Source organism: Arachis duranensis, chromosome 5 (genome assembly GCF_000817695.3).
Source record: "Arachis duranensis cultivar V14167 chromosome 5, aradu.V14167.gnm2.J7QH, whole genome shotgun sequence".
NCBI lineage: Eukaryota > Viridiplantae > Streptophyta > Magnoliopsida > Fabales > Fabaceae > Arachis > Arachis duranensis.
This window is the reverse complement of record NC_029776.3, coordinates 315,375-336,638: the sequence shown is the minus strand read 5'-3', so window position 1 is coordinate 336,638 and position 21,264 is coordinate 315,375. Positions and strand designations below refer to the sequence as shown.

Here is a 21,264-nt window from a genome sequence, read left to right as displayed (position 1 = left end):
CAGAAGTTTTTAGAGGAGTATAAGAGTGATATTTCCTGGGCCTCTCGAGACCGAGTTCTTCCTTTTTCTTGGCTTCCCTCTCCCTCTCTTTAATTGAGAGAGGGTGTCCAGATCGCCAACTCAGGTCTCTTAACTTGGCGTTTTCTTCCATATTGATATATTTTTCAGCTCTTTCTTGTACATCACTTAGGGAAGCGGGGTGCCTTTTAGATATGGACTGTGAGAAGGGACCTTCTCTGAGCCCATTGACTAGCCCCATTATGACTGCCTCTGTGGGCAGGTCTTGGATCTCCAAACATGCTTTGTTGAACCTTTTCATATAGGCTCGTAGGGATTCTCCGACCTCCTGCTTTATTCCCAGGAGGCTCGGCGCATGTTTCACCTTGTCTTTCTGGATAGAGAACCTCATCAAAAACTTCCTCGAGAGGTCTTCAAAACTGGTGACCGACCTTAGAGGGAGGCTGTCGAACCACTTCATCGCTGCCGACCTCGGGGGAGGCTATCGAACCACTTCATCGCTGCTTTTGATAAAGTGGTCGGGAAGGCCTTGCATCGCGTAGCGTCGGAAGCATCAGCCAGGTACATCCGACTTTTGAAATTGCTCAGATGATGCTTTGGATCCGTAGTTCCATCGTAGAGGTCCATATCAGGGCTTTTGAAGTTCCTCGGAACTTTAGCCCTCATTATGTCCTCGCTAAAGGGATCCTCTCCCCCTAATGGTGGCTCTTCCTGTTCGTCACGGGAGTTGCGATTTTTTAGGGAAGATTCCAGCTTTAAGAGTTTTCTTTCTAACTCTTTTCGCCGTTTCATCTCCTCTTTTAGATACTTCTCCGTTTCCTTTTGTCGCTCCCGCTCTTGTTCTAACTGTTCCAGGCGGCTGTGGACTAACCCCATTAGTTCAGTTACGTGGGATGGTCCGCCTTTTTCTGATTCGCGTTCGTCTGAGGGGTTTGCCTTCGGGGTTTTTACCCCGGAGGTGCCCTCTCTCTGCTGATGGCTAACCTCCTGGTGGAGGGTTAAGTCCACATTGTTATTACCTGTGTCCAGATTCTCTTGTTCGGAATCTGTTTCCACATGGCCTTCTTCATGGGATCTGTCCGCCATCAATGGATGATCTCTCGGGTCCCCGGCAACGGCGCCAATGTTACGGTGGGTAACCGGAGATTAATAGAATAGATGGCGCTAGTTGGCCCAATCGTCCGCGGATGGTAGTCTCCGAGTTGGTCTGCACACTGGAGCCTCCTTCCGACTTGTATTCGTGAGTGAATGGGGGGTGGTACCTGCAAAGACACTCCGATGCCTAAGTTAGCAAGGGTGTTAGCAGGTCTGGAGAGTATTGGGCTTAGAGATACCTGAGGGGTGTCAGTGTATTTATAGTGGTGAGCCAATAACCACCGTTGGAGTAGTGCCGTATCTTTAGGGTGTTAACCGCCCCCATTATCTTGGGGAGGTTAAGATATGGCTTTATGAAGCGGTTAGAGAGATTTTAGGGGCGGTTACTCATTTGAATGAGTGTTTATCTGCCAGCTAATCTCACATCCGACTTCTTCAGACCAAGTCGTGGTTGATACCGACTTCTTACGTGGAGGTCGGTACTTAGCTAGGCTTAATCCTTCAGACTAGGCCTTTTATTTGGACCTGGGCCTTTGTCGTTGGGCCAGGGTATGAACAATATCATTCCTTTAATTTATTACATATATGATATCTCTAAATTATTTTTATTAATACAATTTTTTTTCAATTATCATTTAAAACGATGCATGGTAATTTAGAAAAATTATATAAAAGAGGTATAGTAATTAGTCTTTCTTACGCTATTTTTTTAGATAACAATAATCGAACGTTATATTATTTTTGAATATAAAAATTTTGATACCATCTATAAAATTATTTTTTAAAAAGTATAAATTTATATAAAAAAATGCACATAAATGATTAGATATTTTATAAAAAAACAACTAACTATTAATCTCGCCACAATTGATGATAGATGTGGCTAAATCCTTTAAACTTGCACATAAATAATTTCATTTTAGAAAAAATTTTAGGTATACGCAACTGCCGTTGCAACTCATGACTTATTAGCTTCCTCTTCACCCTGAGATTTGCATTGTAAAATTTTCATTTTGGCTATTTTTTCAGTCAATTTTAGTACAATCTACCCCTGATGAGTCGATGAACGAGTTTGGTTTTCATATGTTAACATACATAACAAAATAAGAAAAACTTTGGTAACTTTAGGTGTATACAGTATTTGTTATTCTTTTCTCGTCACTTTGAGTTTGATATATTCTTCTTTTTTAGTCAACTTTAATACAATTCGTAATTTTATACAGGATTAATTTTGATATAATGAACTAACTATTGAGTTTGTGATTTAGGCAAACGGTTGGTCCAGGATCTTAGTGTCTATTATTGGTTAATCTTTGATTATCTTATCATGCACGTACGTAGCGTAGTAGTGCGTATAATCATGCATGTTCATGTAAAACACTATTTTTCATTATTCCACACCCAAACACGTCCTTGCTCCTCCGACTTAGGTCAGTTTCTGGGTTTCACATTTTTTAATTCCAATCGTGTTTTCATTATGATAATATTATCGTATTGTTTCATGTTGTATAGAAATATATATTGATATGCATGGTTTCATTCTTATAACAACGTAACATTTTGAAAATTTACGTAATTTTATCGTTCAATTTTATGCGTATAACGAAATTGATAGGAAATTAGGGTTGAAATCGTGTTATGTTTTAGGTTTCATAATTTGCACCTCTTTTCTCTTGTTTGTTTTGAATATTTGTTGCGATTATTAGAAATTGAAGAGGCTGAATGAATCAAAAGGCATTCAAGGATTTGGATGAAGCAAACGTTGAAATCGAAAGACTTGTTGAAGAACTAACAGGAAAGACGGATTCACTTGATAACTTGAAGAGATCGCACAATGAAAAAGTCAACGAAATACGAGAAGCAAAGCTCAAAATCGAGGAAATGGACCTTGAGATTCTTCAGAAGGAAAGCGAAATCAAGGATTTCAAGCGAGATTTGAGCTCCAAGGAGTCTATCATCAAAGATCTAAGCGCCGAAAACGAGAAGCTCCGGGCCGAATTCGACAACCGGCGTAGAAATTGGGAAGATGAGAAGAGACAGTTGGCGTTGGAATTAGAGAAGGCTAATGTGAAACTGGAGAATCAAGAATTGCAGCTTAATGTGTTCAAACAAGAGATTGAAACCCTAGAATGGTGTCTTGAGGCTTCAAACAAGAAAACCGGGGGCCAAGAAAGTGGTGACGTGGAAGAACGATTTAAACATCTACAGAGGGTTCATGAACAACTTAAAGGAGAGTTCAATTCAACTATGAAAGGTTGGGAGTTGGAAAAAGCTAGATTGCTCTACGAAATCTCTTCCTTGCAGGGCAAGTTAGAGTCTCGGATCAAAAGAAGCAAGAAGCAAGAGCAAGAGCAAGAGCAAGAGAATCCGAGATTGCAAACATCCCTTAGAGAAATTCAGGATGATCAAGTTCAAGAGGCAGGACAATATTCTCTGTCGAAGCTGCGGTCCGAGCTTAGAATTTTGGAAGAGATTCATAGAGAGTGTGTTTCAAAGTTTAAGGCTAGACAAGCTGAATGGAACTTTCAGCTAGAACGTTCGACGCGGGCCATAACAAACTACCGGTCTCAGTTGATATATAAAACTGCAGAGGTTGAAGATCTCAAGATGGAACTGGAAGGTTCTTACTCTTTTAGTATTGAGATGATGATGCTGAATGAGGAGCTATCTGTGACGCTGATAGTGTTGAAAAGTGGAATTTATGATGCTAAATGGAAGCCTTTCAGAGAAGGCCATGAAATGGAAGTAGTAAACCAGAGTGGAGAAGACAAGTTACATCAATTGATGAAGCAGTTTGATATGAAAAATGGAGAGTGTGACAGAACAGCATGTTTAACGAGGCAAGTTGATTCTTGTGCTCTCCCTTTAGATTTGCAGAACTTAGAACCAAGTGAAATTGATAGGCACAGGGATATGCTGGATTTACTCGATGCTTGGGACATGGTAATAAACGAATCGGACCAAACATTATGCGAAATAACCGAAATAGAGTATGAGTTGCAAATGTGGAAGTCATTTGCTGAACGTTTGAAGACTGATCTTGATGAAAATTTTGTAATTCGTAAGGAGCTCGAAAGTTCGCTCCTTGCACAAGTAGAATTTAGTGAAACCCTTAAACAAGAGAGAGATAGCTTGGCTTCTCAAGTAGAACAGAAAACAAGAAGCATAGAGTATCTGCAGGAACACTTTGTCCGCTTGAAAGCAGATAGCATAGAAGAGGAGGACTCGAATTTTGAGGATGTACAAAATAAGGTTGCTTTGATGGCTGAAGCCAAAGAGCTTGAGGAACAATCTTTTTCTTCGCAGCTTGCAAGTGAAGAGGTTGCTTTGATGGCTCAAGCCAAAGAGCTCGAGGAAGAGAATCCCATGGAAGACAAAGCATTTGAGAAGGAGAATCCTATAGAAGATGAGTGCAGTAGCTCATTGACACGTTTTTCTTCGCAGCTTGCCCATGAAGAGGTTGCTTTGATGGCTCAAGCCAAAGAGCTTGAGAGAGAGATTCCTATGGATGAGGAGTTCAGTAGCACGTTTACATCTTTTTCTATTCCCAGGGAAGAGGTTGCTTTGATGGCTCAAGGCAAAGAGCTTGAGCAAGAGAATCCTATGGAAGACGAGTGCAGTAGCTGGTCGACATCTTTTTCTCTCCATCTTGCCAATGAACAAGCCGAAATTAAGCTGCTCAGAGAAGCTTGCGCAAGGATCACGGCAGCAGAGGTTCTAGCTGCGCTGGAAGTTGAAGAGAAGAAGTTGATGATAGCAGAACTCCAGGGATATATTCGTTGCATAGAACAGAAACTGGAATTGCAGGAGGAAAATTGCAGCCAAACAGAACAGCTTGCATTGGAGAATAGAAACTTGCAAGAAAATTCTACAATTTTGTCATCAGAGAAAGAAATTTTGTTGGCATTTGTTCTTGGATTGAGTGGTAAATTGTGTGATGAGTGCACCCTTATTAAAGACACAAAACTAATAGAAATGTTGAGAAGCATAGTGCAGTCTTTTGAGAATGATAGAAAGGGAGATGATGCACTTCTGGTAAAAGAGAACATGAAGTTGCACCATCCAACAGGGATAAAGGAACCTGAAATAATTTCTAATATCTAAGGATCTGAATAGCTAGTTGCTATAGGTAAAATTGCAATGATGCTGTTTGAAGGTTGAAAGTTTGTTTAGATTGTATATTGTATATGGAAAGTTTTCTGTACCCATATGTGTTGCTTGTCAATACAATTCTTTCACAAATTCTTTTCATAAGAAATCCTTTTTTTATACCTTTTATGTACATAAATTTTGTTCTTATAATTTATGTTCTTATGAATAGCCTTCTACAGATTTAAAAGCATCTCTGCAATGTACATATCCCATCTGAAGTTACAGGTATTCTATTTCTAGATAGAACATTTCATTTACAAGTTTTGATTTTGATTTCAAGTAAACGTCTCTTAATATTTTCTTTTAATGTAATTTCAGAACTTAAGAAAACCCATTTCATCAAACACTAAATATTCTAATTTTTAATTTAAATAAATAAACAACAGTAACTTGTTCAACAAATCATATGAATTTTGGTAAATTAAAGTTTTACAATCTTATATTAGTAGACTTAGCCAAACATAATTGACAAATTAAAGAATAGTATTTGACTCATGCAAGTTAGAATGTTGATGTTGATATGATTATATGAAGATCATTTTAGTGCATGATCTGCAAGAATCTTTATTAGTGCTTAAAGAGCTCGAAAGCATGTCTAAACCTTGGTAATATTTGTTAATATAGTATATTCTTACATTGAGAACTGAGAGGTGTTGAAAAAATGGGCCACATTCAAATGTAACAGATGTATTGATAAATATTCCATGAAACAAATTATGTTCAATAATAAGTGGTGTTGGATGTTTACATACTGGTCCAATGAATTGAACCTTGCTTTTTCCATTGAGAACCATCCCTTATGCTCTAATGTTAACTTATAAAGACAGTATGCTAGCTACTGCTTGATGAGCCTGAGTTCTGAGAAAATTCTGATAATCCTTTCCTTAAAGCTGCAAGGTTTACTCCATTGTCAACCAGAATGCTTGTCACACCCATTTTGGACACCTGCTTGTACAACATATTGATCACAAATATTTCATGAATATCAAGTTCCTGGAGTTCTAAATAAATATATAAACGTTTCTAGAAACAGGTTACCAGAAACACAGAAAATAGGATGAACGACAACTTTACCCCTACAATGTTCCTATCCTCGTCATCAAAGAATAGCATTGAATTGTATGGAATCCCAGTTTTCCTGTGGATTCTCTGGAAATGGTCTGTTTTATGAGTCCAACTGGAAAAAATTTCCTGCAAAAATCAGAGTCTAAACCATCTAAAACTAAACACATGAAATGCTATATTAAAAAATAACAACAAATCGTAACGGTCATAAGACAGAAAATACAGAGACATTAAGACGATAGAGATGGAAAAGCCCTGTCTCCAATATCCATATATTTTTAGTGGATAGCAAACACAGAGAAAATATGTCTTGGGACAGAGATATTTTTCTTGTCTCTATAGCTGTTTTCTTCTCAAAACAATCTTATATCTTACAATTTCTCTGTATTTTGTGTCCTTAGACGATCTTCAAACACAGCCAGAGATAGGAAGGGATCTAGGATCCACATAAAGGTAAAAGATGGGACAAAGAGCAGCTTAATAGTCGCAAACCTGTGCCACAAACATGGAGTGGATGCCCAACCTATTAAGAAATGTTTTTGCTATCTTTGCAGTTGGAGATCTAGAAGCAATTGCCATATCGATTCCCTTTTCCTTAAGTGCATATAGTATGCCTCTAGCTTGTGGAAACAGATATGGCATGTCATCTTCATAGTAGCACTCACTGCCAAAATACCAGAAGGGCATATATTAACAAGTCAATAGCTACGACGGACCCAAAAAGAAAAGGGAAAAACTATATAACCCAAGAAATGTCTATCTTTGATATTCAATGGTTCCAATTGTTAATACATTTTGATAATGTTACTCATTTAAGATACACGAAACAAAACTATCAAGACAACAAATGAGCAACAAAACACTATCAACAAATTAGAGATCTTCTAACGCAACCCATCAAGCAAATAACAAATTTAGGTGATATAAAAATGTTAGTGTGATTAACGAAAGTTAGCATTTCCATCAGAAAGATTAAAAACCATCCAATCAAAACCAGTCATAACCGACAGAACCAGCTCATGAGGCAGAGGAAGTTATATTCAATTAACAATACAGATTAGTAGCATGTTTAGTTTTCTATTTGAAAAAGAACCAAAGATAATTTTCATAAAACCTACTCTCTTTGTAGCTTTTTCCAAAACCATGGCTTCAAGAGCACGAAAAATAAGACTAAGATAGAGGAAAGGATAAGTAATACGCACTTGTAAACATCACCAATATCAATAGAAAGATTCATCAGATGTAACAGTTCTATCTAATTATTTCATTTTGCTCATCCCTTGTCCCTTTGCAAAGCATTCAGCAGAGAAATCCAATATTTTATTATCAGATCAGCAAAAGTAACTACTTTAGCAACCGCTGCTTAATAGTCCTCCAAAAGAAAAGATTCCATTGTACCTTTTTCCTTTTAACCATATCAAAATTAAACTCTTTTTTTCTTCTCAGAATCAGAAAATGACCTATTTTAATGCATCAAAACAATCATAGCTAAAGTAAGCTAGTAACAATTCCCCAAACTAAACACCAACTTCCTCATATCAATATCATATCATATATATAATATAAAACGAAAAACAGAGGGTCTCAAGCTTTGTTCACAGTTCACACTACCGGTTTCAATTGACACCAGCACATGCAGAAAAGAAAAAAAAAAGACTTTGCAGATTATCAAAAGACCCAAAGCACGTGAAAACTAGAAAGTAGAGAAATTTAAGGGAAAGCGTTTGTGGAAAGGAATTACAAAACGAAAGGTACTAACCAGTAGAAGGGCCAAAGCGTGTAATCGAGATCGAAGACGACGAGCCGTGGAAGGTTCTCGAAACTTGAAATTATTTGCAAAGCTTCGTTCTTCACCTTGGCCTCCTCTTCCGCCATCGACACTGCACGTTCTTCTGTTGGACAAAAATCTCCACTCGCGAGAAATTTGTGACAACCTCCTACATTTTATTACGAAAAAAGTTGTATGCACAATTTATTAAATATTGGTTTATTTTATTTTATATTAACAATTCATAATTAAAAATAGTAATTTGTAAATTACTTTTATAAAATATTATATACACATATAAATAACATTATTTTTATTTTAAAATAATAAAATTTCTAAAATAAAAAATAAAATAACATTATTTTTAAATTAAAATAATAAAATTTACAAGAAATAAAAATTATAAATTTAATTATTTTATCAAATTTTCTGAAAAATACTTTTTTTTAAAAAGTGATCTGTAAATATTTTCATAAACTCCTGAAAATAGTAAACTAAAAACTTATCCAAAAACAAACAAAAAAGAGACGATAAAATCATTGGTGGGGAAGGAGTGCTTGTTGGAGAAGGACACGTGGAACAGAAATGGTGGCTAGAAGCAACAATTCTTCTGGCACACAAACGAAGACTTTCGGTCGGGTCCACCCCAAAATCACCGATGACAAAAACAAAAAAGAAATGAAAAAACTTCTTTCGCTTGCGTTGCGCCTCGTAGAAGCTGAACAAGAAGAAGAAGCCACACCAAAATCGTTCGAAAGATTCTTACTTTTTCGAGTTTTTAGCGGAATAAACCTTGTCACCTGACCTAGCTGCTTCTGCTGCTTCTTCTCCTTCTTCATCAAAAGGTTGCCATAATCCAAGCTTTCCAAATTTTGAATCTTTTCTAATTTTGACATGTATCTCAATATCCCCAACTTAATTTTAAGTTTGATTGCACGCTCGCAATTTCATGTATATAGTTTTATCCCCTAATTTGGTGGTTTTGACTTTTGATTCTCATGCTGCTGTGTTGACATAGATTTACACAGGGGGATTTGTCTTTTTCCAACACATATATATTGGGTATATGAAACTGTTGCATTTGGTGGTTAAGAAAGCAGTGGTATTTAAATGTTTAGCTGCTAGGGTTTTGGCTCTATTGTGCCTAGTTAGATGGTGATGCTAAGGAAGCAGTGAAAAGGAATTTGAAGAGTAAGTGAATTGGTTGATTTGTGGCCAATAATTTTGCACTTCAATCTCTAATAGATCTTAGAGGGAATAGGAGATGTAGGTTTCTTGTATGGGTTTTATGATGTTTCCCTTCAAGAGCTGGTTTTAGTCATTCTAGAAATCTACTGGTGGATTTGATGCACAGAAAATTTAAATATTTGATATAATATCCTTAATATTTCATTGCTCACACAACTAATATCAGTTTAACTACAGGAAGCTGAGTAGCAGATTGTCATAGTCGCCACTTTATCTGTTTTGAGACAGTATCGAATTGTGTCAAAGTCAGCAATACTATAGAAGTTGAATTTCATTGATCTTTGGTTACTAGTGAGGCCTTCTTGGCTATCCATTTTGATTCAAGAATGGCCCTTCCCGGTTCTCTGCAGCTGACCCATGGACTGGGACTTTGCAGGAAACCAGGCCGCCATAAACATCCGGTACAAGAATTCTCTTACGTTTCTTTTTGGTTGTTGTGTACACTTAATTGTTTTTGCCTCTGCTCTCACATTGATACCACTTTATGGTGTACAGTCGGTTGTGGGAAGAAGCAAGCTACATTTACTGAATACAGGCCCATCATATCTTCTTTCGGTATGCTCTTAAAATATTTATTGTTTTAACTTGCTGATAATGTGTAATTGATGTGAAAAATTTTTGCATAGCATTGTTATGAAAATTTACTATGACATACATGCTGTACCGTTTTGTTTAACATGTGATCACGGATTTAATAGTACTATTTACTTTTGATTTTACTTTATTTATTATCTTGTATCATTTCTTTCTCTTGGAAAATAATTTCTGGTTCAATACCAGTGGAATCTGTGTTACATAAAATTTAATGGATATGTTTTGGACTTAAGGAAATGACTCATTTTTGAGACATTCTTATATATTCCATGACTAATAAATTCTTAATCTATGGTGTGATCTTATTCATTAAATTTGAAAAGTAAGAGAGAGAAAAAAAACAAGAGAAATAAGAATAAAAGGTAGATGAATGGTGTGGAGGAAAAAAAGATTTTCTCCATGGAGTAAGTAAGAATTTCTCCTCATTGTCAAGGGAAAATATGCTTCTTGTCTACATGGATTTGCCTATGATTTAATGTTTAAAAAAGATGATGAGATGAAAATGATTCCTTTTCAACATTAATGAAATTGTTTGGCATTTACTATTCATTAGAGAGTTCTCTGAGATAATCTTCTATTCTAGTTCATGAAACTGGATAGCTGGGGGATTCGACAATTTCATCACATTAACAGGCCAACATATACATTATCTTACAAGTCTCGCCCATTTACGTGCCATTCTCTTCTAGTACCAAGCCAACCAAGTGAGCTACCTGTTGTTAAGGTGGCTGCTACGTTGTTGGCAAGGTAAATTTTGTGGTTTTTAGCCTAGTAAGTGTATGTATTTGAGTTCTCTTTTATTAGCTTATTCCTTTTGGTGTTGGTCTGCAATAACAATTTTTCCCCCTTCTTTTCTGCAGGTCTATTAATCAGATACATAGTAATCCTGTAATATTAAAGTTGATGCCTTCAGTTGCCATTATCATTTTTGCAACATGGGGTGTTGGTCCATTAGCATGTCAGATAAGGAAATTGCTTTTCCAGGTTACACTGCAGTTATTCTATTCTTCATGTTTATATTAACTGATTCAGGGCTATTAGTATGCAAGTCTAATTTGCTTACTTTATTTTGCAGAGGAGTGATAATAGTTGGAAGAAAAGTAAAACACATTATATAGTAACTTCTTACCTTCGACCATTACTTTTATGGACTGGAGCAATACTCTTTTGCAGGTTTCGTTGTTATGGCACATTAAAATTTATCAGAAGATGAATACTTTATATCTTTCTATATGCATCAATTTTCTGCATAGTGAATATTTATTTAATTTCAGAGCATTGGAACCAGTAGTTCTACCTACAGAAACTAGCCAGGTTATTAAGGAACGGCTTCTGCATTTTGTAAGATCATTGTCAACTGTTCTGGCCTTTGCCTATTGTTTATCAAGGTATGCCGATTCCCTTGCTTTTGTCATGATCTATTAACACTGCTGAACAATTTGATCACTATTCACTTAATAATGCACCTAATCACTTCCAGTTGAAATAACTTGTGCTTAACTGCTTATGCCCATTGGGGTTTTCTCTATTGGACTATTAAACTGTATGTTTTCCAAGATATCATTGTTGTCAGCTTGAGTTCCTCAATGTGATTTTTTTTTTTCAAAATAATCTGTTTACTAAGTTTTGCTTTGATGAAACTAATTGTGCAATATGCAGTGTGATTCAGCAAACGCAGAAATTCTTATCTGAGAGCACTGATCCAAGTGAGACGAGAAATGTATGTATTCTTTGTGTTCTATGAAGGATGCTACCATGTTAGTCTTGTTTGAAGTTTGAAAATATAAAAACTACCATCTAGTTTCCAATTATTACCTGTCAACTTCATAAATTTAATATACTGACTGTTGAAGCTTGGTTTCCCGTAGTTGGGGAATACGTTTTCCCTGCTATACCATGTTCTATTATATTTAGCATTCAGCATCCTTGCTCTCTCTCAGTTTGTTTCACACATTGATAGCAATTCACAATTCCAGTATGTCTTTTTTATGTTAATCGATTTGGTTAAAAGAATTCATTCTGGCTGTGTACATGTATTTAAATGATATGATAATGAAAACTAGGCTGCTTGCAACTTAAATTTGTTGACGTTGATTGTTAAAAACTAAAAAGCCAGATTGTGGTGATTTGTTGGTTATTAGTAACATATTAGTTGCGGCTCAATTTCTAGTGTATATAATAAATTTCCTGTTTCTACCAGATGGGATTCCAATTTGCAGGAAAAGCTGTCTATTCGGCCGTATGGATTGCAGCTTTTTCACTGTTCATGGAATTGCTAGGCTTCTCTACACAGAGATGGGTTACTGCTGGAGGTCTTGGGACAGTTTTGTTGACTCTTGCCGGTCGTGAGGTGGGAACTGTTGTGCTTCTGATCTTTTGATTCCGTTATATTTTGGTGCACATTGACATAAAATATTGTGTGTTTTAGATATTTACAAATTTCCTTTCAAGTGCGATGATCCATGCAACTCGTCCTTTTGTGATTAATGAGTGGATTCAAACAAAGATTGAAGGATATGAAGTTTCTGGTACCGTTGAGGTGGGTCAAATTACACATTCTTAAGTATTGACTGTGATAAATATATATATATATATAAAAGGAAATTACAAAATATTGTATACTGTTTGTGTTTTGGGATATCTTTGAGGCTCTTTTGGCCACTGATGTTTTCTGTTTATGCAGCATGTTGGCTGGTGGTCACCTACTATTGTAAGAGGTGAAGATGGTGAAGCTGTACACATTCCAAACCACAAATTCACAGTGAATGTTGTGCGAAACCTCACTCAGAAAACACATTGGCGAATCAAAACCCATTTAGCCGTTAGTCATTTGGATGTAAAAAAGATTAATGTGAGCAGTAGTTATGCAGTTTCTATCCAACTGGGTTTATTTTGCTACATAGGATTTTGTGATGTCTCCTTGTGCTAAATGGATTAGTTCTTCTGCAGAATATTGTTGCCGATATGCGAAAAGTACTAGCGAAAAATCCTCAAGTTGAGCAGCAGAGGTTGCACAGGAGGGTGTTCCTTGACAATATAAATCCTGAAAATCAGGCCCTTTTGGTTTGTATAAAGTGCTTAAATTATATTGCAAATTGGTGGTTCTGTTTTCCAATAAATTGCTAACTATAGTCATGGTACCATAATTATAAACAAAATTATTGCAAAAAATTATTTGTTGCAGTTTTTGGTGTATTTTTCTGACTTTGGTTTTCTTCATATAGAAGATTAGTTTGAGATTACATTGTAAACATTTTATGATCAGATGCCTAGGATATTTTTTTTCAATGATATAATACATCTCTTTTTCCATGATTTTCAGATATTGGTGTCATGTTTCGTCAAGACCTCACATTTTGAAGAATATTTATGTGTTAAGGTAATAACATGCCTTGTTTATCTACAATGTGCCGTCTAATTTTCGTGATATTGCTCTAGGATTTAACTGATTTTCTATTTACCAGAAGAAAAAAATGTTGATCTTCCAACTTTTAATTCTGTTTCTGTGATTAGGAAGCTATACTGTTGGATCTTCTTAGAGTTATTGGTCATCACAGAGCCCGTCTTGCAACACCAGTTCGCACCCTGCAGAAAATATACAGTGATGCTGAATTGGACAACATACCATACTCAGATTCCCCAATTAGTGGTGCCGGAACTGTATCTAACCGTCCATTATTAATGATTGAATCACCTAACAAGATCAATGCAGATGATAAAGCAAAAGTCCGATCAGCACGAGCAGCTGGAGATCAAGATAACAAGGCAACTGTGCAAACCAGACTTGAAACGAAGGTTGGTTCATCAGGAATACAAGATGACTCCGAGGTGGATGCCAAAGTCGCTACATCTAATTCTATCACAAACGGAAATGCCAAGACTGTGTTGACACCCAAGCCTGATCCTGAAGTGGGTGAGAACAAGCCGATAAAACCAGATTCCAAGGGTCAGGCTGTTAAAAACATCAAGCCTAATATTGAATCCGAGAGTGTAGTTTCCTCCTCGGGAACAGGCAATGTCGATAAAGCCGGTGGAGTTCCTACGAATACACCAACAAAGCAACAAGGGGAAAGGAAACTGGCTACACAACCTCCTCCGGCATCAAGGCCTGTTCTTGAAGAGAATATAGTACTTGGTGTTGCATTGGAGGGATCAAAGAGGACCCTTCCTATTGAGGAGGGTATTGAGACTTCCGCAACTAGAGAGGCAAAGGAAATGGCTGCTTCCCATGGTGGAAATGGATCTCCAAAGGGCGGGGATGGAAATGACAAGAAAAATTTATAGTTGTACTTCCAAGTGGGGGTTTCTAGTTATCTAATATCCATTGTGATCAATGAGTTTTAACCACCTTCTTGTTTTAAGGCTGAGTGTTGTTAGTGTTAGTAAACACTCAACTTTTGAACCTGAAACTCACCCCACAACCACCTATGTACATGTCGTCATCACCTTCCCTTGGATTATCTGTTAGATGTTCTTACAAAAAGAAAAAAAAAATCAAAAAAAGGAAAAATCTTTTGAAAAATAACGTACTCCCAAATTAGTTACCACTAGCTTTTCATGTAATTTATGGCTCACAATAGCTAATGAGCACTATGAGCTATTTTTATCGAATTGGCAAGATTGCCTAAAGAAATAAATTAACTGACCATGGAAGAATGTAATCAATCTTTTCAAATCTCAATATCTTCATGTCCATGGGTGTGGTACGGAATTGCACTTACTATTAAATTGACTTGCTTGGGAGTTGCTTAATGCATATTTTATGAGCACACATAATCAAACATCTTTATATAAACGGGAAAAGAAAAGTATAGAGAAACAATGTGAATAATAGAGTAAAAAAAAGAAAAATTAAGGGATGAAATAATTTAGGGGTAGAATGCTTTTTTATTCTATTGGACCAAATTTACAGCTTATTTTTCATATTGTTCACAAAAATTATTGTCTACCTAACAAAACCGAAGCTCAAAATATAAACAAACAAACACACCAATTTTTATATGCTTAACAAGTATTTCCGTTTAGGGGTAAAACTCAACAAATTTAGCGATCATCATACATTGAATTATAAACAATTTCTTCGCTACATATTGCACAAACGGTCATTTCCGGAAGTGCATCAAGTGAGAACTAGCAAGAGCATTTTTTATTATCATGTGCTTAATTTCTGTGGTGTTATGACTCAATAGAATATGAAAAGACATACATATTGGTGATCAATATATTATATGATTCATTCATGTTCACCGAATATTGCAATTAGGAGGGCCCTCTAATTTATCTGTGAATGTTGTATTAGTCAAAGATGGGGACACAGCAACTTTACAGCTATCATAGTGCATAGAAAGAGATCATTGTCATATTCCCCTCTTGCAATGATACAAACCAATCTGTCTTCATGTGCCTCATGTTCTAATCTTTATTTTCCTTCTGCCGCATTAATGGATTGATGCCAATTTACAATTGACAATTTGACCATATTTCTTGTAGTCTTGTAGACCTCTTCTTTTAGTTTTAATTGAATGAAATTACCATTGCTGAAGAATAATCTAATTCAGGGGAACTCATTTGTCAACAACAATATGGATCATGTTATTGAATCATAAACAACAATATAAATATTGCTCTTGCTATGAATGCTATCATCTCAAAAGTACATAACTCACACAAATACAGCTATCAAGCACTCTTACCAAGAACATGGTAACAAACTCATGAATAGGAGATAGAGGAAGAGAGGAGAGAGGGTGGACATGCTTTTATTTCACCAGATACAAAATGTCAAATAATAGGGACACTGAAAACCTATATAAAAATACACTGGCTAGTGGCTAGTGACTACTCATCCGTGAACAATATTTATGGTAATTATAGTAATATTAACTATTATATATATATACTACTACTACTGAGCCTGGCACATGCAATCTGGTGCAGGGTATGTGTATATTGACTGTTTTGGCCTTCTTAGCCTGAGTTGCCCTTGTCTATTTTCGTGACCTTCAATCACTGATTGCTGAAATTCTGGCCATTCCATGGTTTTATTGAGGAAAAGCTGCCCCATCAATGCCATGTTTGGCCTTATGGTCTTTAGGTTCAAATAGGTTCTATGTCCAACCTATATCATCATCCAAAATATTGATCATTAGTTATGATCCAATTCAATTCCACTGTCTTTAGATAGACAGCATTGCTATTTATTCATACCAAGTACCAAGTGATGACATTTAATTTTAAATTTCAGAACAAAAGTTAATCCGAATTCTCAAATAAATGTATCTGGAATTGTATCCAAATACATTGATTTTGTAATGTAGCAGTTTGTCCAATTCAATAATTGTTAAGGAGAATGGAATAATTGAAATTTCCCTAATGTTTATTTTTAAGAAATCAAGATATTTCAATTCTTTGCCTTGGCCAACAGGGAACTTCATTATGATATGACCCTTCAAACTTTCACTAGGCCCACATGATGTATATATATCATTCCATCATTATTATTCAATACTAGTTAGGTTGGAAGAAATAGGCATAGCATTGAAGAGACTTCAAGACACATGATAGAACAAAAATTGAAAAATAATGTAGGTAAACATAAAAATAGTGCAACTCACCATTGCATTGTGCATATTTCCTGGAGAAGCGGAAATGAAAATGTCACTGTGCACGCCGATATAGTAATCAAGTGCAGCTAATACAGAAGCTTTTCCCTTTATCAGGGTCCTCTCCTCAGGTGAAGTAAGGCTCTTCTTGTCTTCCATCAGTGGAAACAATTGCCTCAAAGTTGAAATCCTTGCTTCTCCACCATAAACCTGGAAAATCATCACTACTATTTCTTAAAATCAATGAAAATGGAATCACCTTCCTAATTATAGAAGATGACAATCACTTGCAGACAAGTCTTTCAAGTGTCAAACTAAGAAGCAGCAGACAATTCTTTCAAGCTTCAAACTAAGAAGCAACATGATTAAAAAACCTTGTGCGAGGCAAGATAGACGCGAGTGCTGTTGTCGAATCCCAGAGCTGCTAGTAGTAAACCAATCTCTTCTGGAGTCATCGGGCAGCGGCCCTGACCCCTCAACTCCTCGTCGGTAAATTGGGAATTAACCACCCTTCCTTGCCACATGACCTGTCTATACTTTGCAAGGGCCAACTTTTCAGCTTTTCCGCCACCAAAATCACAGGCTGAATGAGCTGCCATATCCTGCCGAAAAAAGAGAACCAGAAAAAAAATGTATATATATTACATAGCTAAACTTCAAGTTTACAAACAAATCCACTGTAACAAACGAAAAAAGAGATACATAGTGAAGGAACCACCCAAGCGCACCTGAACTACAAAATTCTCATAGGTGTGCTAATTTAGATTTTAACTTGTGTATAAGACAATTAATGATCTGGACATATTTACCTCTTAATTTAATATTTACCTCTTCCATGATAAGCAATGTTTGCATTATAAGGTGCCACCAAATGGATGCAACTCAAGCACTCTCATAATGAATAGATAGTCGTACCACCAAAATAAAAGAAAAAATAAATAGAGACATATATTACAATCTCGTATAGATTTTTAAGATTATCAATAAATGAAAAAGTGAAATACCTTATCAAAACGAAGGTGAAGAACAACAAATTTGCCTGCATTACTAGCACTAGCACCAGTGACTTCTCGGATGTAGTTGGGGCTCATTTCTCCATCAGCTTGTTGAGGATATCGCAGACGGTTTATAAGGGCATCTCCGAGTGTTCTAATATGCGGAACAAAGACTAAAGCCTGAAAGTTGACTTTACAGCGCAGGTGCTGGATATCCATAGGTAAGTTGTCATAACTCAGACGGTGAGAAAATGGAGAGATTGCAGCAATACCATAGCTGCACGAAATACAAAGAATTATAAATTATTTGAAAAAGAATATAGAATAATGGCATCAAGAAATGGAAAACTTCTCTAACATGAAGTAAGGATCAATTCATTTTCAAGAAGAGGTAAATACCATAATGATTGCATCACATGTGCATGAAAGAATTGATACAGAACATTCAAGGTGTACAATTAGCATTAAAGTAACAGATTAAGGTGGTTACAAACCTCTGCAGAACAGGTAAAACATTTTCGAGATACCAGTGGGCTGATGCATGCACGGGTGCAGCCTTGATTCTGGTTTCTCGAATAGCGATGGAATAGTACTCCCTTGTGCTCCAGGAGTACTCATCAGGGAGCTCTTTAACTATGGAAATATCATCCTTCAATACATCAATGAAGTGATCCACATCAAATATATCAGAGAAGGAGCTGCAGAGAAAAATAAGCAACCTCAATGCTACACGTCATGCAAAATCCATAGGGTTAAAAAGATTGCACAAATTGCAATTATGGTGTCCGAAACTTACCTGGAATCTCGCCAAACAGGATTTACTTCAAGGTATGGGATCACAAGAGTTGCATTCAGTATCTTTGCAACAGCAACTGCATCGCATATCTACATAAAAATAAATGAATACTTAGCACAACTAATATTATGCATACAAACGATAATGCTTCTGATGTAGTTAATAAACTTTAAATACCCACCCCCATCCTCTGCTGGTTCAAACCGCCATCAAGAAATACTTGGATATATCCCTCAGATTTTTCTGGTAATGCTGCTTCAATCAATAAAAAAGCCAGCCACAAAAAGATTAAACAAACTAGTAGACATATCAAATGTTCTCAAACTTGCAACAAACAACAAAATAATTTATTCTAATTTTTCTTACTTGGCTTTGTAGATTCAACAAAAGGTTTCCATCCATGGTTTTCCAAAGGTGCCCAAAGTTCAGAAAGTTGTGATGTTGGCTATTCAGAGAGAAAAGAACAAGTACAGATGTTTCAATAACATAATCCAGTTAGAATCATTTGAAAATGCATTTGTTGCTCAATTAAGTCTTACTGTTTCGCGTTGCACAGCACTCTTCAGAAGACGCGAATGCCTAGGTTTTATAGGATTATAGACCTACATGAAGCAAGGTTGCAAGTTAGAAGGCAATCAGATAATCTAATTATTAATGATATACGCAAACCAAAGAAAAAACTAGGCACAGTGAAAGCATAATGTCAACAATGTTCCTCTGACATGATGATCACACTAGTGATGAAAATAATCATGAACGGAAAAATATTTGTTCAATAATCATGAGAGTAAAGTGCAAACAATCCACCCTTCTTGACATCTTATTCATGTTAAGTCACTCATAGGGCTTAGAAGTCGATAAACACTATTAATGGTGTATACTGAAAACCAGTAGAGCCTCCATTCCCCATTGCTATGCACAATCATATTTGGAAAAGGGGATAAAGGTCAAAATAACTTCAAAATATTTCTGTCAATAGACACTTTTTAGCTAATTTTTGGAACTCAAAAAAAGGAGGGGTACAATAGACGTGTTTGGCAAGTAAATATGGAGAAACACAGATAGATAAAATTTTGTCTCTGCCATAGAAGCAATTTGCCTAGTTCTATATGTCTACTTTACCAAATAGGATCGTGTATCTAGTGTCTCTGTAAAATCATCTTGAGACAAGAAGATACATCTCTACTACCCCACTATCATTATCATTATCATTTCTGTCCAAATATCAGAACTTAAGCTAAATGATACTTAGCTATATCGTTTCTTTCTCTCTCTTTTTTCCGGATTTTTCAATTTGGATTTCCTCCTTTCTTTTTTGCTAGAAAAAATTACAGACACTTGGCAAACAATACATGTCCAAAAAATAAAAAATAAAAAAGAAGCTAACCAAGGAGCCGTGATTTGCTCCAATTTTGTAACAACCAAAAAATCATAATTAATGGCCTCATCAATTGGCTAAAAATAACAAATAACAAATAAAATAACAATAATAGACACACATAAAAAGTGACTGAACTTCAATCCCCAAAATGAAACTTTACTCTTGCGCAACTCAAGTTACACCGACAGTTATCAACAACTGAAAACCAATAATAATAATAACAATAACATCACAGAATCTTCCAGTAAAAAAAAGTATATAACGGTAATAAAATTCTTGAGAAAGAAAAATAGCATAACCAAAAGAAAATTATAACGCTAATTTACCTGTTCCACCGAAAAAAAAAATTAAAACTATACAATAAAAATCAAAGATAACAAACAAAAGTGAAATGAAGCTAACTAGCTAAGGCCTAATTTAAATAAAAGAAAAAAAAAAAACTCTGACCGTGTACATAGAAGAGGCATGGTTGAGAGAGAGTAAGAATGCAAGTGCAAATAGCATAGCCTTCTGAGGCTGAGAAGTATTGTTGTTCTGCTCCATTGCCATGGCCAGAGAAGAGGTTGGTTCGTTGAACCTCGGATCTGGAAACTGTAGAATCTGTTTTCAGCACCGCCACCACCAGAAGAAGAAAAAGAGAAGAAGAAACACGGTGTGTGGTAAACGGTGTAATGTAATGTAACTAACTAGAAAACTAATAATAAAGAGCACAGAAACAGAAGAAAGAAGAAGGAGGAGAAAGCAAACCCCTTCACCATAATGATCCCACCTATTTATAATATATCCAACGGACTATTAAATACAGACATTAAAAAAATAAGTATAACTATGAATACAGTGTATAGTGTATGGTATGTGAAAATAAAATAAAATAATAAATGAAATGAAGTGAATGAATGGCTTTGAAGGAAGGAAGGAAAGGGAAGTAGAGAGAGTAAAGGAGGGTCACATGGACACCTGGACGCACTCACCGAATTAAATAATAATTGTTAGGATGAGATGATGGGCTTGCTGTCCTTATCAACACGGAAATGGATCTTCTTCGATGAAAAAAAAAAATAATAATATTCAGTGTTTAATTTCATGATTTATTATTTTTTTAATTTATTTTTTGTCCTGTTTATAAAATTAAAGATAAGATCATATTTTGTTCTCTTCAATAAAAAAATAAAAATGATCTATTTCCTATCAACACAACCCTCTCCCAATTACAGGCACTTGTAATTTCTTTTCATCATTTATCATTACATTAGATATTTAGATATATTAAAAAATTAACCAATTTAAATTGATCGAACAATTTATTTTTTTATTTAAATAAGTATTAAAAATTTAAATTCTATTTTTATGTATATAATAATTTATTGATCAACAACAAATTCTTAAATTGAACCGTCAAAATATATTGAAAAATTAGTTAAATTTTTAAAAGGATTTTTTTGTTTAAGGAAACTTCTTAAATCAGATTTTTTTGCAATAATAAAAAAGATCATACTTGATTAGTTAATTTCTTTATATATATATATGGACTAAAACTGTGATCATGTTGT

The 21,264-nt window shown here is 35.6% G+C and overlaps 4 protein-coding genes across 7 annotated transcripts; 2 read left to right on the top strand and 2 right to left on the bottom strand.

The window, feature by feature from the left end:
• Positions 1-2,835: 2,835 nt before the first annotated feature.
• On the top strand, positions 2,836-5,217 carry LOC107487033 (uncharacterized protein At4g38062-like). Its single transcript, XM_016107614.1, has one exon. It carries the CDS (start codon positions 2,836-2,838, stop codon positions 5,215-5,217), a length of 2,382 nt encoding a protein of 793 aa, XP_015963100.1.
• Positions 5,218-5,918: 701 nt separating this feature from the next.
• On the bottom strand, positions 5,919-8,275 carry LOC107487254 (uncharacterized). Its single transcript, XM_016107870.3, has 4 exons — positions 8,090-8,275; positions 6,823-6,994; positions 6,340-6,456; positions 5,919-6,210 (listed from the first exon to the last, which is right to left on the bottom strand). The coding sequence occupies exons 1-4, from the start codon at positions 8,203-8,205 to the stop codon at positions 6,097-6,099; spliced, it is 519 nt and encodes a 172-aa protein (XP_015963356.1). The 5' UTR covers positions 8,206-8,275; the 3' UTR covers positions 5,919-6,096.
• Positions 8,276-8,725: 450 nt separating this feature from the next.
• On the top strand, positions 8,726-14,596 carry LOC107487255 (mechanosensitive ion channel protein 2, chloroplastic). 3 transcript variants are annotated; one of them, XM_016107871.3, is made up of 14 exons: positions 8,726-8,943; positions 9,524-9,747; positions 9,842-9,901; positions 10,524-10,687; positions 10,801-10,924; positions 11,016-11,113; positions 11,215-11,328; positions 11,600-11,660; positions 12,141-12,290; positions 12,369-12,479; positions 12,624-12,791; positions 12,890-13,003; positions 13,263-13,319; positions 13,454-14,596. In XM_016107871.3, the coding sequence occupies exons 2-14, from the start codon at positions 9,673-9,675 to the stop codon at positions 14,222-14,224; spliced, it is 2,067 nt and encodes a 688-aa protein (XP_015963357.1). In that variant the 5' UTR covers positions 8,726-8,943; positions 9,524-9,672; the 3' UTR covers positions 14,225-14,596. The 3 variants fall into 3 exon arrangements, with proteins under 3 accessions (XP_015963357.1, XP_020997519.1, XP_052117980.1); XM_021141860.2 differs by lacking the exons at positions 8,726-8,943; positions 10,524-10,687 and having other exon boundaries at positions 9,677-9,747; XM_052262020.1 differs by lacking the exons at positions 8,726-8,943; positions 9,524-9,747; positions 9,842-9,901 and having other exon boundaries at positions 10,580-10,711.
• A 911-nt stretch (positions 14,597-15,507) lies between these two features.
• LOC107487256 (O-fucosyltransferase 39) lies at positions 15,508-20,497 on the bottom strand. Of its 2 annotated transcripts, none has more exons than XM_016107873.3 (10): positions 20,162-20,497; positions 18,873-18,935; positions 18,700-18,778; positions 18,515-18,588; positions 18,334-18,422; positions 18,032-18,235; positions 17,547-17,814; positions 16,917-17,144; positions 16,555-16,752; positions 15,508-16,058 (listed from the first exon to the last, which is right to left on the bottom strand). In XM_016107873.3, the coding sequence occupies exons 1-10, from the start codon at positions 20,261-20,263 to the stop codon at positions 15,846-15,848; spliced, it is 1,518 nt and encodes a 505-aa protein (XP_015963359.1). In that variant the 5' UTR covers positions 20,264-20,497; the 3' UTR covers positions 15,508-15,845. The 2 variants fall into 2 exon arrangements, with proteins under 2 accessions (XP_015963359.1, XP_015963360.1); XM_016107874.3 differs by having other exon boundaries at positions 18,515-18,585; positions 20,162-20,493.
• Positions 20,498-21,264: the final 767 nt, after the last annotated feature.

Bases quoted from the DNA above. Each gene is read 5' to 3' on its own strand.
- LOC107487255 (XM_016107871.3), top strand. From the start codon at position 9,673: ATGGCCCTTCCCGGTTCTCTGCAGCTGACCCATGGACTGGGACTTTGC. The intron at 11,329-11,599 runs GTATGCCGATTC...TGCAATATGCAG, and splicing joins TTTGCCTATTGTTTATCAAG to TGTGATTCAGCAAACGCAGA. The intron at 12,792-12,889 runs GTGAGCAGTAGT...GTTCTTCTGCAG, and splicing joins TGGATGTAAAAAAGATTAAT to AATATTGTTGCCGATATGCG.
- LOC107487256 (XM_016107873.3), bottom strand. From the start codon at position 20,263: ATGGCAATGGAGCAGAACAACAATACTTCTCAGCCTCAGAAGGCTATG. The intron at 18,779-18,872 runs GTAAGACTTAAT...CTCTCTGAATAG, and splicing joins GTGCTGTGCAACGCGAAACA to CCAACATCACAACTTTCTGA. The intron at 16,059-16,554 runs GTGAGTTGCACT...ATGATGATATAG, and splicing joins GAAATATGCACAATGCAATG to GTTGGACATAGAACCTATTT.
- LOC107487254 (XM_016107870.3), bottom strand. From the start codon at position 8,205: ATGGCGGAAGAGGAGGCCAAGGTGAAGAACGAAGCTTTGCAAATAATT. The intron at 6,995-8,089 runs GTTAGTACCTTT...GTATTTTGGCAG, and splicing joins ACGCTTTGGCCCTTCTACTG to TGAGTGCTACTATGAAGATG. The intron at 6,457-6,822 runs GTTTGCGACTAT...TGATTTTTGCAG, and splicing joins ACTCCATGTTTGTGGCACAG to GAAATTTTTTCCAGTTGGAC.
- LOC107487033 (XM_016107614.1), top strand. From the start codon at position 2,836: ATGAATCAAAAGGCATTCAAGGATTTGGATGAAGCAAACGTTGAAATC.